This window comes from Humulus lupulus, chromosome 1 (genome assembly GCF_963169125.1).
Source record: "Humulus lupulus chromosome 1, drHumLupu1.1, whole genome shotgun sequence".
NCBI classification, from domain to species: domain Eukaryota; kingdom Viridiplantae; phylum Streptophyta; class Magnoliopsida; order Rosales; family Cannabaceae; genus Humulus; species Humulus lupulus.
In genome coordinates, this window is record NC_084793.1 from 295116024 (window position 1) to 295135375 (window position 19352).

At 32.5% G+C, this 19352-nt stretch overlaps 2 protein-coding genes across 2 annotated transcripts; both read left to right on the top strand.

The window, feature by feature from the left end:
• The first annotated feature begins 1577 nt into the window (after positions 1–1577).
• LOC133779191 (pyruvate kinase isozyme G, chloroplastic-like) lies at positions 1578–2619 on the top strand. The gene is made up of 3 exons (XM_062219183.1): positions 1578–1806; positions 1900–1988; positions 2248–2619. The coding sequence occupies exons 1-3, from the start codon at positions 1617–1619 to the stop codon at positions 2326–2328; spliced, it is 360 nt and encodes a 119-aa protein (XP_062075167.1). The 5' UTR covers positions 1578–1616; the 3' UTR covers positions 2329–2619.
• A 404-nt stretch (positions 2620–3023) lies between these two features.
• On the top strand, positions 3024–3943 carry LOC133779197 (pyruvate kinase isozyme G, chloroplastic-like). The gene is made up of 3 exons (XM_062219189.1): positions 3024–3210; positions 3528–3630; positions 3861–3943. The coding sequence occupies exons 1-3, from the start codon at positions 3062–3064 to the stop codon at positions 3885–3887; spliced, it is 279 nt and encodes a 92-aa protein (XP_062075173.1). The 5' UTR covers positions 3024–3061; the 3' UTR covers positions 3888–3943.
• Positions 3944–19352: the final 15409 nt, after the last annotated feature.

Sequence of the window (19352 nt, forward strand, 5' to 3'; positions counted from 1 at the left end):
GAATTATGTATTTTATCATTCTATTATTATATTTGTATTGTGTTGTGCTTATTCGATTGGATTTGATTAGATTGACAGAGGAAATGCTGCCCAATTTTTCGTATGCTTATTTAGTATTTTTTTTAGTTTAATTTTTCATAAACATAGGAGATGATATTGATAGAAAATGGATGTCAACGAATAGGTTATCCGTCGAAAATAAAAACGGGGTCAACCTTTTTCTGACTAGTCTACCAAAACATCCCGAGATTCCAAATTAAATATAAATTGTGCAACCTAAAGTAACTAACTACAATTTCAATTATTTTGACAATCTATAGTTGAATTTTACTAATATTCTTTATATTAAGTATTTTTAGTTAAATATTAGTGTCCACACCAACCAGACAAGTGGCATTTGGATATTATGTGATGAGGATGTTGAAGGATTACATTGAACATCCACGACCTGGACATTACTTGAAGAAAGAGGTATGTATATATAAATTTATACAAAGTTAACAATTTATTTATTATTAAAGTATATATAATTAAATAATAATTAACTAATATATTTTACTTTGTATTTTTTTGTAGCTAAACACTACGCCATATACACCAGCACAGATTAATGAACTGCGACAACACTGGGCGAACCATATGCTACCGATAATTCAAAGTCATCGTCCCACATATTAGGTTTTTTTTTACATTTTATTCTTACCATATGTCTAGCTAGCTAGAGTAATATTTATTAATTTTGTATGTTTAACAACAAATATTACATTTTTGTATATTTAGCTAGCAAAAACATATTATATGCACATTTCGGTTTTATTAATGAAAATTCACAATTTAAATTTGCATATAATTTAGATTTTTTAATTAATATATTTAATTCTATTTCAAAAAAAATTAATATATTTAATTCTATTAATTAATATACTGAAAATAATTATTTAATTAATTTTTTTTTTAAATTACAAAAACCAATGACGTCTCCCAGGGGGAGACGTTGGAAGTCTACAAAGTCTCCCCATGGGAGACGTTGTAGGTACCTATGATGTCTCCCATGGGGAGACTTTGTAGACTTCCAACGTCTCCCCCTGGGAGACGTCATAGGATGTACACGTACACCCTATGACATCTCCCAGGGGGAGACGTTGGAAGTCTACAAAGTCTCCCCATGGGAGACGTCATAGGGCCACTTTAGATAGCTCCTGCAACAACGTCTCCCCTAGGGGGAGACATTAAATGTCTACAATGTCTCCCCATATAGCCATTAAATGCCTATTTTGTTGTAGTGCCGTTTCGTTTTTGGAGTTGTTAAATTCACCCTATTGGGGTTTTGTTTTAAAGAAATATTCTCTATATGGTAATTGTACAATTTTAAGGGACTGTTATAAGGTTACATGTGTATATATATTCTTTCCCTTGCATGGTTTCCGGAAACATATAAAGCCATGGTGAATTTTTGAAGTAGATGTGCATATTATTATTCATTTTTTGTTAATTCTTATTTAAAAAAGCATTATGTAAACTTGAAGTATTCATAATTTATGTTTTTTTCGTTTGGTTTTCTTCTTTTTCAGGACAAGTACTTTCTTTATGATGATCAGTCCATTGAATATTACTCTATGGGCCAGGCAAGGGCGACTTCGAACAGTCGAAGAAAAACGAAGATAGTTTGTACAATTGGTCCCTCCACAAGTACAGATAAAGACTGGGAAGATATCAAGTTTGGAGTGGACAACCAAGTCGATTTCTATGCTGTCTCTTTTGTAAAAGATGCTAGAGTGGTTCATGAGTTGAAAGATTATCTTAAAAGTAAAATATTATTTCTATCATCAGTTTGTTCAGTACCAGTTATTTGACTCCAGTTACTTGTTTAGAACTAATTTTTTAAAATCTCTTTTCTAGGTTGCATTGCAGACATTCACATGATTGTAAAAATTGAAAGTGCAGACTCTATCCCAAATCTTCATTCAATTATTCCCGCATCTGATGGGGTTAGTTCCAGTGTCTCTTTGTGAATCAGTGGTCACTTATTTAGTCATAGATTATATCTTTAGTACACCTATCCACCCTTCAGTGATTATTGTTGGTACCGTACCCCCTCTCTCTCTCATTATTTTATTCAAAACATTATCCAAATCATTGAGAAGGATAAGGAATTACAGAAAAAGAGCTAAACCACATGTTCAGTTCTGCTAAAGAACAGAAGAATTCATATCTTTTTATTCATCATATTAACAAGTTTATTACTAGGCAATGGTTGCTTGTGGGGACCTTGGAGCTGAACTTCCGATTGAGGATGTTCCTCTGTTAAAGGTAAGACATGGAATTTAGTTATCGTTTTTATTACTTCTATATCATGCACGTTGTAGAGAAAGTTGATGACATTTATACTTGAGAGTATTAAAGGATTTTGAAATATTGTGGTTTCGATATTTTTTTCAAGTAATATTATTTCTGTTTGGAATCTCTTTTCCTGGTGGAATATTGAGGACTCCTTTTCACTTGCTGTGAACACTACTTGATAAAGTATTAGTTGCTGATTAATGCATAATAAGACAAGCTTTGACTTTTATGCATCAATTCTTGGACCAAGTTGGGGAAAATCAAATCCATCCACATTTTTTTTCCTTACTAAAAGAGAAACTCATTCATAAAGTGAGGCTAGAAAATAATTCTCAGCTATTTATAACATAGGCACATCTTGAGGTACACTGATAAAGACGTGACTAACTGCTAATCATTTGACTTATTTATGGAATGCTGCACACTGTGGCTTTGGGAAACAGTTTGAATAACCATATGTAGAACATTTTATTCATGATGTAGCATATTGTATCATTGAAAATATATTGCCATCCCTGCCATCCCTGCTCAGTGCATGCAGCGTATTTATCTCCTTTTCATGTCTTTGGGCCCATATACATATGTATATATGATAAGTTCATCTTTTCAAATGATTATTATTTAAAATACTGAAGTTAAAATCTTGAATTTGTCTCAGATTCTGTCATGAATGAAATTTTCTTGTTACGTACAGGAGGACATAATTATAAGGTGTCTGAGAATGCAGAAACCAGTTATTGTAGCAACAAACATGCTGGAGAGCATGATTAATCATCCTACGCCAACAAGGGCAGAAGTCTCTGACATTGCAATTGCAGTACGGGAAGGTGCTGATGCGGTCATGCTTTCTGGAGAAACTGCCCACGGAAAGTAAGTTAACTAATTCATTTGGCCTTGGGTGGCCTCTTAATATATTTCCAATGTGCAATGGCTATTGAAAAAGTATTATCAAAACTCAATAAATATGTTTGTTTTCTAAATTTTTTGCTTTCTTTGTAGTAATGTGTATCCCACAAAAATAATTATAGTAGTATTCTCTAGTTAAAAAAATGTTAATGATTCTTAGACACTTTAGAGTTATCAGTTATGTATGACTTTTTCCTCTTGTCTGATGCAAATTTTCTGTCTTGTCATTTCCTTTCTTTTATTTTACATATCTGCCTACTAATTTTGTGATTATAACAAAGATATCCATTGAAAGCTGTCAAAGTAATGCATACTGTGGCATTGAGGACTGAGTTAAGTCTACCAATTAGCACTGCTCCTCCAAATCTATTGAGTACATATAAGGTATCTGCAGATCAGTCTACCTACAAGTTTCATGTATTAAGTTATTGATAATATTAAAAAATAAGGCACACCTATATATAGTAGTAGATGACTATTTTTCTTTATTTTGTCGCTGTTAAAAAAGTTGAGAGGCAACCAGAATATTTGTATTTCAATACCATGTGAATAATAGCTTTATTATACAGAGAATAACTAAAAATTAATCATTTTCCTCTTGTTCAATTTGCCAGCGCTGGAAATCGAAGCTTTTCATCTAATGCTCCACTGATTGAGATCTCTGATGCTCAGATATTGTCGTTCCAGATGTGAGTCTTTTTCCTTTTTCTTTTTGCTTTGTATAAATGTAGTTTATTCATTACTTGGGTGCTTATCATGAATGGATACAAAATATTAGATTAAACCCTGAAACTGTTTGTAATAAGTCTTTAAAGAGAATTAGATGAACTAACTTTTTTCCTTCTCATCAGTGATAAAAAAGTACTTAAAGAACAAGCTGGAACTTTTTAATTAATGGCATATTTCTGAAGACTTGACATGTGTTCATGTGTTGAGGTTTTCTATCAAGTTTTTGCATTTTTAGTTACTGTTTGGATAGCCTCATTTAAAAAACTTGTCAATGACTCTATTTTTTAATTGTAATGTTGATTTAATTACGCTAATATTTTAAATGAAAGGTTTGTTTTGAATGATTTTTCTTATGAGACTAAATTTTTTTTGTTGTTTTTTAAGTTGTGGATTTTTTTTAAGTAGCAGTCTTTCTTTTTCCCTAGGAAACATTGACCTGACTGGTTAATTGCTGTTAATCCTTTGGTCAAATATTTGATATAATTGTTGTCATATTTAACCAGTGGCAAGAGAAAGATGCAGCAATCTTAGTAACAAGAGATATAATTGGTATTTGTCTACTAGGAGATACCATCTTAGTACCTACTACCTATAATCACTATTGACCATTTTTGAAACCTTAAAAATTTGAGTTAGTACCTACCTACCTCATTTAATATATTTTAATTAATACACCGTCTAGGTTGCTGATTTGAAAGATTCTGTAAACTTTATTCTAAGAATAAACGAATTGTACTGAAAAGAACCAAATCTTGCACAAAGTCTAGGTTAATTTGAGAAAACCTAGCAAAAACTCCCAGAGTAGAAATTCTAAACTTTAAACAGTAACCAAATTCTTCTATATATCCCTTCCAAGTATTCTCTTATACAATTTATAGACTAACAATAACACTTACTAGCCAACCAATAGAACTTGAGTAAATTTACAAGTCAACACACTAATCCTATATAGCTCTATTCAATATCTGATGCCTAACAAAATGTTTGCAGATCATATAGTTTTAGGTGGCTTCTTTGATGTGATTACTAATTATTGGCATTTTAAGTTAATTTATATTGTAAATATATGCAGGTTTCTGCCAGTTTAGTCATGGTGCATTTGATTGAGAAATTAGCTGCTGGTGATACTGGAAGTTTATCTGTATCAATACTTCAGAAGATGAGCACCATGTATAAAAAGGTTTGCTGCTTCCCTTTTAAGATTGGTATAGTTAGTTTAGATAAATAGTTCAGGCATGTTGTCCTAAATTAATTGGGAAGTATTGAGCTCTTTGAGGGCTCATTTTAACTAAAATCTTAACTGGAACTTGTTCACTTTCTTTCAGCTTTTCATAAATTTTAGGTAGCATAATATCTCTATTTTTTTTAATTCCATTTGCAGCTTAAAAGTCATCCTGCTTTCTCTAAATTGTTAGCCCAATATTCACAGAGTGGTTATAGGTATTAAATTCATTTTTGTTGTAAATCAAAGCATATTGATTCATGATACCATTATTGAACTTCTGAAAAAGCTTTGGAGCTTATTTGTTTAATGGTCATTAACTACATGAGGTGTTCCTCTTATTTAGTGTTTTAATTTATATTAGACTGAGCATAAACTTCTTAGTTGCATGAGTGATCTTTTTGAAAGTTTTTTTAAGTTATGATAGGTTTCTTACATTTTGTGGTGTATCTCTCTGTTTAGAGATAGAGTTCATCTCTTAAATTAACAAAATTTTCCTTTAGATTAGATTGTATTAGTGTTGATAATCCAAAAGTCTGTTAGTAACAGCTTTGTCTTAATTTGTTATTGCTTTGTTTGTCTTTATTTTGTTAATAAGGTCTCATTACTTGGAAAAAGTAAACAATCACACAGTATGCTTAGAGGCTCTCCAGGTAACCTATTAGTTAGTTTGGAAATACCATGCTTTATGGTTGTCAGAAATTATTCTCTTGTCAAGAATCTAGGCATTGCTTGAAGCACTCTGTATTTGGAATCTTGGATTTACTATTTGTATGCCTGTGTGGATGTATCAGGTTTTCAATGGTGGAATTAGCTATTTTTTGTTATAGATATTATATAATTCTGAATACATTTTCCTGTTAGAATTGTAGTTATTTATCTCGTGTGAAGTGAGGGCATGAGTGTGTATTAGGGTATGTGTTTTCGTTAGTTAGTTATACAGTTTATGAAAGATAAAATAGAAGCGAATAGAAGATCTGAGTAGTATCTGCTCAAGCATTTTCCATTGATTCTGCGACATGCTTCTGCAATGGTTGATTAACATTGACCTGATATCATTAAGTATAAAGTAACTAAGAAAAGACAATTCATTATCATTCTTTTTTCTTTCTCTGCAAAGTGTTAATCTGTTTAACAACCCTTATAATATTAATTATCAAGAATTGACAGAAGTTTAGGTTTATTAATTTAGGTAGGATTTTTAAAGATTGATTATAAGCCCCTGAAGTTTCGGTTTATTAATTTAGCTTGGACTTTTAAGTGTCTGTAGTTACTTTCGAACCACCTTTATGTGTTCTACAAGGTGAGAGCTGCATCAGTAACATGTTTTGCAGGCATAACTTCCTCTGTATTCTTCTCTCTTGCGAAGGAGAAACATGATTTCATTCTTTCTGCTGCAGTAAGCATTGATTATGTGTTTTTGACTTGTTTCTCTTGGAAATTAATTATTTGCAGACAAGTTTATGCATTATAACTAAGAGACTTTACAGATTAATGCAGCCAAACAAGACAAGGTGCCTTCAGTTAGATCAGCTTCTTGTTGAGCCATTGATGTCATTTCATGTTTTCCTGAAGTTTTCCAGAGGTGATTTTAATTTTTTTTCATGCTTTCATGTTTCTTTGAGCTCGAAATATAGACAGAAGAATTACTAGAAACTTAAATGGTATAGTGCAGAGATCCTGAACAAATTGATTCACGCAGTGGAGATTAATACCCGCGACCCCTCAATATCGGTATTTCTCTTTTACTTTCAGTTTTTATAATAACCCTGCTCTCTAATTTGTTCATAAGGGAGTAATATTTTCCTGTACGTTTGTTGTTTTAGGTGCGAATAACTGCTTCTTGGGCTTTGGCAAACATATGTGATTCTATCCGACACTATATTGATACTCTTGCTTTGGAAGGCTCCACAGGTGGGTTATATGTTACAGAAGCTATTTATTATTTTCATCTACTTTATTTGAAAAGTTATTGATGTATTATACTTTTCCTTAGACAATACTGCAGTCTCTGAATCAGTGGCATTACTAACTGATTATACTGAAATGACAGCACATAACACCAAAATGAATCATCTGATAGTATCAACCGTGATAGTGCCCCGTGCTTGAACTAAAATGACAACACATAAAGTATTGCATTTTTTTTGTTGATTTTCTTATGATCTTTCGAAGTTCTTCTTTCATGTTGTTTCTTCAATTTCTTCTATTACTGATTCCACAGTATTGTTCCCTTGCAATATATGTATATATGAGTTGGCATGTTGTATTGGCTTCTTCTACTGTATATACTACTGGTATGTGGCCATCATTATTTTGTCTATAAGCTTGAATCACCAAAATACACATTTCTCTCAGCACCATTGATCTATTTCTCTTCATTTTATTTGTAAATATGATTTTGTTTTTCAGCATTTGGGTTAGCATTTATAACTTGAATTTCAAATTGGAAGGTCACTTTTGCTTTAATAATATGAAAATTTCAAGGTCATGTATAGTTTCTTATGTAAATGATTTCTAAACATGAGCTAGCTAGCTTTGGCAGAGAAACCAGTCATGATAGTTATTTATATATATTTATATATAAGAATAAAAGAATACCATTAAATATGATAGTTTATATATAGCAGTATAGTATCTACAGTCCAACTGACTGTTTTGAGTCAACAAACTCATCACCATAGAGAAATTCTCTCTTATTTTATTGTTCATCTGAAAATTCCCTAGCTCTTTCTTGATAGCTCTCTTATTTTATTGAACTAAAACAAATAAGTATTTATCTTAGTTTTCCATTTTCTTCTTTTGAAGTTTTCAATGTATCATTTAAGAAAAGACTGTAAGTTTGTTGTTGTGGTGGCAAGAACTTTTGTTCTTGATAATAAAAGGACTTTTTTTTTTTACAATGTGCAGGTATATTGAGATGATTTCTTTGGAGCAATTCTTGACAACATTTGTAGTTGAGGCCTTTAGAATGGAAGAATGTATTTCACTAATTTTTGTATACATTTCTTGTTTTGTATTTAGAGATAAAGGAATCTGAATTGGGCATAAATTATGTTGTAATATGATTTCTTAAGCCTAGACTAGTAGACTAAATATTGTAATTACATTTGAGTAATTAATAAAAATCTATTTATGTTACCTTATTTGTCTTCAACTTTCATATTTGTTTTCCTAGTTTTGTGTAAGTAAAAAAAGATTATGTTTCTCTAAGCTAATATAACACATGTGTTATACTAAAGTGTAGTATAACACAAAAAATGTGTTATACTAAAGTGTAGTATAACACAAAAAAAGTGTTACACTAAAGCGTAGTATAACACAAAAAAAGTGTTATATAATCGACTATAAATAACATAATTAAACACTTATCTATATATTAAAATAACACAGAAATTCTGTTATCGTTGACAGTACAATAACACATCTGTATAACACTGATAAAGTGTTATGTAAAGTACCCTGACCTACGATAACATAGTCGGTCTTAACACATCAGAAAGTGTTATTGTATGTTTTGATAACACATTTTCGGTGTTATTAAAAGCATTTTTTTCTTGTAGTGATGACAATTGTAAGAAAAAGTATAGCTAAAAAATTAGGATATCATACTTTGAAATATGGCTTACTTCTCTTTTCTATGATTTTCTTCTTCTTCAATAATCAGTTATCATGCTATGGATTTCATTTTTTTAAAATTAATTGTTTTTGGGGAACTGCATAGATATAGAGAGAATTTCAACTTAATTAAAAATTGGTTCCAATTCCAAATAATGGTTTTGACTTCTAAAGAGTATTAAAGCTGAAGCCAAAGAAGCACGAGATTGAGAATTTTTGGGACTACATTCTACATATCATATATACAAATTTAAGCTCAGTCCAATGTTACTAGATTATAATGGTGATAATTGACATTTGATCATAGTGATGAGAATGATTTACTGCAGCAGGCCCTTGCAATGTCAATGGATGATCTTGCAAGTGGCCATAATGTGCGAGATAGACACATGAAAGGCAGATGTAGATGTTCCTAAATTGGCCCTAGGTAGGTCCTTTTGTGTTCTGCCATTATTTTCACTGCATAGTTGCATAATTAGTCTCTCCAATCTAGTTGTTCTCATTATTTAGAAAAATAGATTAACTTTGGAGTCTTTGAGGTGTTTGATTGAAGTACCATAGAACAGAAAAAGGTATATTTTTCTAGGTACATATGTCATGTGACATTAAAATAATAGCCAAAACATACCAATTTCTTTGTATTCATTTGGATGGTTGTGAATAATTAAAAAATAAACAAATTCTTTCAATTTCTTTTTTCGGTTCTTGTGAATTAACAAATGAGAATATCCTTGTTATAATTTTGATATATTATGGCTATGTCTTGACTTGCTAGTTTGGTTGCTAACTGCTTTGTCTTGTAAATGATAAATAGAATGAAATATATAAGTTTACAACTTTTTGTGATATTGACTACAAATCTACCATATAATTACTTAGAATGCCTTTTTATATATGTTTCTCCAGCAGTTTGAAACTTGGAAAAAGTTGCTTTCCATCTGCATCACTTTGGGTGTAAACCTATTATTTATATATTTTGTTATTTTCTTGGGAATCTTTATCCTCTAATACCTTTACACATTATGGTTATATGCCTTGCAGATAGACGCAAGTCAAGACAAGTGGTTGTATGCCTTGCATATAGAAGCAAGACAAGTGTTGATTGTTATTAGTCCATTCTAAATAATTGTTTATTAATATTTTTATTCAGAATTTCTTTTGCGTTATGGGGTTGTCCTAATAGGCAGAGTTCCAATTGACTTGAAAAGATCTCAAGTTTTTTTTTTGAAATGGAACCTCAAGTATCTTAATGTACTTAGGCTCAACCATTTGGGACGTGAATATTTGTAATATTATTCAATTAGTTAATAAAAGTTGTATTCATTTTCTATTAATTATTACTTTATTTTAATATTAGTAATAATAACACTATACAATATAATATTAAATCAAAGGTAGAGAAAAGTATTATGTATTCTAAGAGTAACAACAATAAATAAAGCATATTAAAATAATACGAAAAATGTGTTATTATAAATTATACTATAATACTACTTTATAAGTGGAAAAAAAACGTTATATAAACTATTACAAATAGCATTGAGAAATACTTATTCATTTATTAAAAAAACACAAAAAAAAGGTATTATGATAGAATATACAATAACACTTCTCCATAACTATGGAAAAGTGTCATGTAAATTGTTCCGATCTACGATAACACCACTTTTCTTAACACATCAAAAAGTATTATGTTATATTTTAGGTAATACTTTTTCGGTCTTATTGAAAGAAGTTTTTCTTGTAGTGAAAATTGAAATGAATAATTATAAACTACGAACACAATTTAAATAAATGTAAACAGAGCAGTAAATCAAAAGATAAAATCAATAACAAAAAGTCTAGGGAATTAATTTCATAACCTTTTCATTCTATTAATTTGACTAATCAGTTTTAAATATCTTCTTCCTATTCTAATAGCAGGTTAACAAACATTGATTTCTATTCTTTTTCAAGATATAAGATCTCAACCTATATAAAAGTTTTCTACATCTCTGTGATAAACTTAAACACATAGTAGGCATAAAGAATGGTAACCTAATTGCTACACAAGTCATACAAGTACTCTCGTCCAATATGTAACCTATGTATATATAACGATAACATATTTCATTCACATCCTTCGAATTTTGAATCAAAATCATAAATTAAGCAAATAGTGATAGAGTATTTACTAGCATTAGGCAAACATCATATAGATTAGAATAAAGAAGAATCAATAGAACGTCATAATAAAATTAAATCGAAATTCAAGTGACTACATTAGCCCCTAGGTAGAGGATTTAGTTCATAGATAACACTACTACAAAACTGGGCTTTCCCGACACCCAACCACGACAGTCAACTTCTGTTGGCTGTCGTAATTGCTTAGCGAGACTCTATGCCGACACTTAAAAACTGTAGAAATAGAAACCAACGCCGACAGTTAATAACTGTCACCGTTGCTTTTGACTGCCGCTATTGACCCCAACGCCGACAGTTAATTCGAGACCAATGCCGACAGTTAAAAATTTTCGTTATTGACCCCAACGCTGACAATTAATTTAAGACCAATGCCCAATGCCGACAGTTAAAAATTGTCACTATTGACCTCAACACCGACAGTTAAAAATTGTCGCTATTGACCTCAACCCCAACAGTTAATAAAAGCCCAATACCAATGGCTATAAACTGTTGCAAAAATTCAAATAAAAAATATGTAAAACATATAATTAATGAATAATATAATTTTAAAAATAAACTAAATTATGTAAATATATTTATAAAAATTATGTATTAATTAAAAATTTTAAATTCTAGATTTTCTCTTTTTCTAAATTTTTAATATTATTAAATTTTTATTTATAATAATTTTTATATCAAAATTTAAATTCATTATGATATAAAGAATAATATAATTATATTTTATTTTATTTTTTTAACATATTTATGATAACATTAGTTAAAATGAGTTATTTTATTGATTGGTTAAATATTGTAAAATAATTTTAAAAATTCACTAATAATGTTGGTGTTTTTATTTTTTAAAATCTATGTTGAAAATATTTTTTTATAAAAATGCAATAGTTGAAAGTTATTTATTGATGGTTAAATGTTTTAATAATTATTTTAAAAAAATTATAAGTTGTTAGTTTTTAAATATAATTAGAAAATAAAAACTAATAATATATCATTAATATTTTATTGTATATTTTTTTTTTCTTAATATCATTAAATTTTGTATTTAAAATTAAAATAAAAACTAAAAATTCTATCCAACCCATGTTTTCTTCCTTTTCCCCTAAACCTTTTCTCTCTCTCTTTCTCACTTCTCAGACGCAACCCACCCTTACATTTCTCTCTTCCTCTTGTCTCTCTCACTCGCTCACCCTCTCACCTTACTCTCCCTCATGCTCGCTCATGCTCCCTCTCTCACTCAACGGCGCACGGGGGTTTTGGAAACAGATGAACAACACGAACGATCGTGGGTATTGGGCAAACGGTGGGGGCTCGAGGGCCGGTCATGGGCAAACGGTGCAAACGATAGGGGCTCGGGGGTCTTGGGTGGCTCGGTCTCGCAGAGGGGTCGTGGGTGGCGGTGGAGGTAGCGGCGCGACAATGTGGCTAGGTTCAGCGTCGTGGATGCAGGCGCAAGAGGGGAACTCGACATCATTGGCTCAATCGACGGTAAGGCGTGGGGCGACCATGAGTGCTGGGTAAGTTTTATTTCCTTCTTTTCTATGGGTTAGCTTCTCTCCATTTCACATAGCTTACTTGTTGCTCTGTCTCTCTCAAATGCTCTCTACCTCAGTTAGTGTTTAAATCTGACTTTTTTTCACTTAAAAAAAAAAGAAGGTTTCTGGGTTGATTATATTAGTGAGAGGTATGTTTGAATTTGTTAATGTTGCCATGAGTACTCTTAATCACTAGTACCTAACAATTTAGCTAGTGTGGGGACGGAAGTAACATTTGTGACTAGGAATTTTGTACAGTTTAATAATGTGTTACCACATGATATGAGTTATGTTCATTTCATATGCTAGTGGATGAAATTATGCATCTTTAATAAACATATACTACATCATTGGACATGGTAGATGGTTGGGAAGACTAACACATTGGGCTGCCTGTTGTGTTCAATATAAATATGTATTGAGAAATCAGAAATTAATGTATTGAGAGTGCAGTTTATTGTTTTACTCTTCGTCATATATTGAGAAACTTGAAATTCACGAATTGAGAAATCTGAAATATGCCCTTTGGCATTCTCATAAGTTTATTTTTTACTGTGAAATCTAAAATTTGTGTGCAATTTGTTGATGTATTGAGAGTTTTGATATTTATTTGAGTGAATATTGATTGATTAAGTTAGGAACACTTGAAGAAAATGTACCCAACACAACAAACATACAGGGAAGAAAATGCCATAGTTGTTTTCACACTCTTCATTTATCATAACCAATGTTGTGATTGTTTTTGTATTTTACTTGATGAATTAAAACATAATCTTTCAAAAATTATGCAGGTTGTTTGGCAAGATAACATTGACCCGGATAACATGACTTATAAGGTGTCAGTCTTCCATCTCTATTAATTTTTTTTATTTGTTCCTTTTGTTTCTCAAGAAAATTTTAGGGGCAATTGGTTGTTTTGCAAGTTTGTACAAATATATATTAATTATTTACTGGGTGTTACAATTACTTCTGTAGTTTAATCCAAATTCTACATGCCAAAATCAGATATGATTTGGGGTTTAAAGCTTTATTCGTTTTTTTTTTTTTTTTGCTAGGAGAATCTTGTGTTTCTATAAAAAAAATTTCCATGTTTTCTGTTTGCATGATGTAGAATTAAGAGAGAAGGAAAGAAGATAAATCTTTGAGGTTTGATACCAATTCATGTTGACCTAAGAGAAAAAGGAATAGAAAATGGAGGAATTTAGAGAGACACAAACAACAGACAAAAATGTTGAAGAACTAGAGAGAGAGAATCAAAAGAAAAACAGAGATAATTTTATAATTCACTGTCATCTCTAAAACTATGTAGATAGCTAGATCTATTTAATTATTTATTGATAGACAGTTGAGCATAATAAGAAACATGGAGATTACTGAGTTCCTTCATTTTGAGTTTCTTAAGGCTTTTACTATACATTGATGTTTATAGACTAGTTACTATGGACAAATTCTATTTGAAACTCATTCTATAGTTAATAAAGCATATTATATATATGACAATATGTATATATATTTCAGTAGAATCTTGAATACCATATACATTTGCAGAAACCTTCATACACGTTGCTTATCACCTTGAAATGAATTTTTTGGTATTAAGAGCTTGAGCTGTTTGGTTATTAGTGAAACGAACTGTCCAATCTAGTTTCTAAATTCTAACCAAGAAGCTAAAGCTTTTATTTTGAAGCTTTAGAATATTATATTGGTATTTTAATATGTGCGCGTCTTTTATATATTTTCTATTTCAGTTTCAAAGCCCATTCTCACAAAAAATTTCTTCCAAAAGTTTGTTACATCTAAATAAATGAGAGTTTGTGATATGTATAGAAAGAGTGGCTGAAGTAGAAAAACTGTAATGCCGGTAAGGATTTGATGAAATAATTCCACAATGGATATGTCAAGTTTATTAGTAAGTAAAATATTTGAGTTGAAACTTTCACAAAAGTTAACTGGACTGGCTCATCTTGATTTCTCTCTCACCCACTACATATATAAGGTAGCTAGTTAGAGTTGTGCTTTTAGCTGTTTCTGATCTTGTGTTGTTGGGAACAATTGTGAAGAGCAACAGAAAATGTTGGGCATGCATTTTGAGATGGTAGATGATGAGATTGTTGGCCATATCTCAAGAAAGTCCATTGACATTCTAAAATTCATTTTGATGTTTATTTGTTGTTTTAGATTATTTGTTGTGTAAATATGAGTACAATTTGTATATATGAGTTTGATTTTGGAAAATTAATAAAGATGTATTTTTAGAGTTATGATATAGAATGAATTTTTGGTTTGAAATTTACATTATAGTTGGAATGTTATGTTTTGGTATTCTCTCATTTGATTCAATATTTATGTAATTTTTAAAGTATATATAACAAGAATGACAATATTTTTAAGCAATTTTTTTTCATTTTTAATATAATTTTAGTGACAGCTATTAATTGTTGTTGTAGAAAGCAACAGTGACAATTTTTAACTTTCGGCATTGCCAGCAACAACGAACAATTTTTAACTGTCGGCGTTGCCATCAATAGCGATAGTTTTTAATTGTCAGCGTTGCTAGCAAAAACGATAGTTTTTAACTGTCGGCGTACTTACCCCTACGCCGGTATAGGTAATTGCGACAGTTAGCCGATTGTCATTGTTGCTCAATAGCTACAGTTAATAACTGTCGGGAAAGCCCAGTTTTGTAGTAGTATAACATAATGAAAATAAAATTCAGATAATTGTTCATGGAAAATAACCTAAGGAATTAAGATGAAGAAGAGATCTAGAAATAAAAAAAACAATAAAACAAACACTCTTTTTCTTAATCTAGGGCTAAGCAGTCTCGCTATGAATCTGCAATGCTCCATAAGGCAGTGAGACTTCAATTTATACCCGAAAAGAGCTTTAATCTGGAGTTAAATAATAACACGTTGTCTCCCGGTTGGAAATCCTTCCTAAGTATCCTCTTATCATGAAAGGCCTTGGACTTTTCTTTATAAATCATTGCATTCTCATAAGCTTCAATCTGAAATTCTTCGAGCTCGCTCAACTCCATAAGCCTTTTCTATCCTACCATAAAGAGATCAACGTTCAACTTTTTTACATCCCAGTAAGCCTTGTGCTCTAGTTCCACCGATAAATGATAGACCTTACCAAACACCAATCGATACGGTGACGTACCGATTAGAGTCTTGAAGGTTGTGCGATATGCCCAAAGTGAATCATCAAGCCTTTTCGACCAACCATTCCTTGATGTATTTACAGTCTTTTCCAGGATACTTTTAACTTCCCAATTTGTCACTTCTGCTTCACCATTTGCAAGTGGATGGTAAAACAAAGCCTTCCAATGATGAACTCCGTAACAGGCACATAAAGTAGTGAATAACTTGTTGCAGAAGTGACTTCCTCTGTCACTTATAATTTCTCTTGGAGTACCGAACCGGGTAAAAATATTTTTGTGAAGGAATGTAAGTACCTCTTTATAGTCACAAGTATGAGTTGCTGCAACTTCCACCTATTTAGAAACATAGTCCACCGCAAGCAGAATATACTTGTTATTATAAGATGACGGGAAAGGTCCCATAAAGTCTATTCCCCATACATCGAACAACTCAACTTCCAGAATTCCAATCATCGACATTTGATCTCTTCTCGATATGTTACCAGTCCTTTGGCAACGATCACAACTCTTGACAAAGGCACTAGCATCTTTAAATAATGTAGGCCAATAAAACCCACATTGCAGAACTTTTGCTATTGTCCTTGTTCCTCCAAAGTCACCGCCACAATGAAGAGTATGACAATGAGTAAGAATGGAAATCATCTCCTCTTTCGGGACACGTCTTCTAATTGTTTGATCAGCAAAATGAAGAAAGAGAATGGGTTCATCCTAATAATAATGTTTGACTTCCGAATAAAACTTTTTAAGTTTCTTCCTTGACATTTCCAGAGGCACAACTTTAGCTACCAAATAATTGACATAATCAACGAACCACGGTAGCTTTTCTTCACTTTCAATAGAAAATAACTGTTAATTCGGGAAGTTGTCATCAATTTTTATCTCCTTCTCATTAGGCTCTTCTTCTTTTTCCAATCTAGAGAAATGATCTGCAACTAGATTTTCTGTCCTCTTTTTGTCGCGAATTTCCATATCAAACTCTTGCAATAATTTGACCCATCGATCCAAGTGAGGTTTGGCATCCTTCTTGTCCATAAGGTACTTAAAAGCATAATGGTCTGTGTAGACAATCACCTTATTACCAATTAAATATGGCCTGAACTTATCGAGCGCAAAGACAATTGCAAGTAATTTATTCTCAGTAGTTGCATAATTTAATTGAGCATCATTCAAGGTCCAACTAGCATAATAAATTATTCAGAATACCTTGTCAATTCGCTGGCCCAGAACTGCTCCCCTTTTATAATCACTCGCATCGCACATCAATTCAAAGAGGAGTTCCCAATTCGGTGGTACCGCGATCGGTGCAGTGATCAAGTTCTCTTTCAAAGTATTGAAGGCACGTCAACAATCATCCTCAAAATTAAACTGTACTCCATAAAATAATAGTGCAGACATGGGTTTGGAAATCTTGGAGAAATATTTAATAAATCTCTTATAAAATCCAGCATGTCCAAGAAAACTCCGAACACCCTTTACTGGAATTGGAGGAGGAGAGTTCTTAATAATTGATATCTTTGTACGATCTACCTCTATGCCTTTCTTGAAATCTTATGGCCCAAAACAATTCCTCCACTCACCATGAAGTGACATTTTTCCCAATTCAGGACCAAATTAGATTCTTCGCATCTTTTTAACACATTCTTCAAATTCCTTAAACACATATCAAATGAGGAGCTAAAGACCGAGAAATCATCCATAAATATTTCAATGCTCTTTTCCACCATATCATAAATGACATCATGCATCGTTGAAAAGTAGCAGGAGCATTGCATAATCCAAATGGCATTCTACGAAAAAGCAAACGTACCATAAGGACAAGTTAAAGTAATTTTCTCTTGGTCTTCGGGAGCAATAGGTATCTGAAGATAACTGGAATACCCATCTGGGAAGCAATAGAAATGATGGCCCAATAGTCTATCGAGCATTTGATCAACAAAATGCAATGGGAAATTTTTGACCTGTGAAATTGGCCAACAGTCGTATGTATAGTATATGACACCTTTTGAACAAAATAAATAGAATAAACGACAGAGAACATTTATCTTAAATAAACACACAGAAATTTTATAGTGGTTCAGCCCTGTTTTGATGAATAGTAATAACCTAATCCACTTAGATTTTAGTATTGAATTACTCAACAATTGCAAGTACGAACTGATGAGTTCACTCGTCAAAAAGATTTTTCTCTCAAAATTCTAGAAAAATAGATCATTTGAAATGAAGCCCTGGGTCCTTTATTTATAGTACCTAGGGGCTGTTACATGACCAGTAATACTGGGATCGTGGTTTGGTACACGATTATCAGGTAGTGGAGATACGTGTCCACCTCCCCATGATTATGAGATCATGTGTCTTCTCGTTGTTTCTCTAGATCGTGGTGGAGAATGCACGATAGAAACCTCTGGGAAGATTTTAAGTCTCTATTGGTATATGGGACTTAGGTGCTATGTCCGACGACCTGAGCTTGGGTGCTAGGCTTGTGACCTTCTGGTTGTTGGAGCTGTTGATCCACTGGGTGCTAGGCTTGTGACCTTCTGGGTGCTAGGCCTATTGGTCTTAGTTTGAAAGAGAGTGAGTAGTTCTCAGTGAAGTGTACTTGGGGGTTTAGGCCGACCACCCTATGAAGAATAGGGTGGGTCGACCACCCAGGTGGTTCTTAAGCATGTCAGGCTGACCACCCAAGGGGTTGGGGTCAAATCGACCACCCCTAGGGGTCCTTGGGCATACTGGGGCCGACCACCCCTGGGGTAGGGGTCAGGCCGACCACTCTTAAGGGCTCTTAGACACACTGGGGCCGACCACCCCTAGGGCTCTTGGGCCTGCTTAGGTCGACCACCCCTAGGGGTAGGGGTCATGACGACCACCCTTAGGGGGTTTAGGCTTGGTCGACTTCCCTATAGGTCCTGGACCTATATTTTTTGCCCATCGATCTTTTCTCAATACTTTGTCGTTTTTCCCTGATTTGTGATGTCGCGTGTCACATTCTCATTCGCCACGTCATCCTCTTATTTTTAGGGATAACAGAAATGATCTTTCCTTGTTGCCTTATTTAATTTACAGTAATCAATACAAATTCTCCACCCCTTCACTGTACGAGTTGGAATTAACTCATTGTTTTCATTTTTGACGACCGCCATTCCACCTTTTCTCAGAACCATTTGTACCGGGGTTACCCACGAACTATCCGAGATTGGATAAATACACCAGCATCTAACCACTTCAAAATTTCTTTCCAAACCATCTCTTTCATAGTGGGATTTAACCTCATTTCAGTGTCAATGCTAATCTTGATGTCCTCTTCCATTAGAATATGGTGCATAACAGTAGAGGGACTAATACCTTTTATATCAGCTAAGGTCCAACCAATGGCCAATTTATGAGCTCAAAGCACTCTTAATAATTTTTCCTCTTCAACAGTAGATACTGAAGTGGAAATAATAACTAGGAGAGTGTCATTCTTACCCAAATAAGAGAACTTAAGATGTTCCGATAGAGTCTTCAAAGTACTGGTGGCTTCTTAATAGATGGTAGCGGTCTCTCGAGCCCTTCCAAGTTCCTCATATTTCTTCTTATAAACAAGTCCATTGGAATTTAACCAATTTACATATTCAATGAACTCTGTGTCATCACAGTCTTCCATACTTGGCAAAATAAGACTCAT

Bases quoted from the DNA above. Each gene is read 5' to 3' on its own strand.
- LOC133779191 (XM_062219183.1), top strand. From the start codon at position 1,617: ATGGGCCAGGCAAGGGCGACTTCGAACAGTCGAAGAAAAACGAAGATA. The intron at 1,807-1,899 runs GTAAAATATTAT...TCTCTTTTCTAG, and splicing joins GTTGAAAGATTATCTTAAAA to GTTGCATTGCAGACATTCAC. The intron at 1,989-2,247 runs GTTAGTTCCAGT...GTTTATTACTAG, and splicing joins TTATTCCCGCATCTGATGGG to GCAATGGTTGCTTGTGGGGA.
- LOC133779197 (XM_062219189.1), top strand. From the start codon at position 3,062: ATGCAGAAACCAGTTATTGTAGCAACAAACATGCTGGAGAGCATGATT. The intron at 3,211-3,527 runs GTAAGTTAACTA...ATTATAACAAAG, and splicing joins GGAGAAACTGCCCACGGAAA to ATATCCATTGAAAGCTGTCA. The intron at 3,631-3,860 runs GTATCTGCAGAT...TCAATTTGCCAG, and splicing joins ATCTATTGAGTACATATAAG to CGCTGGAAATCGAAGCTTTT.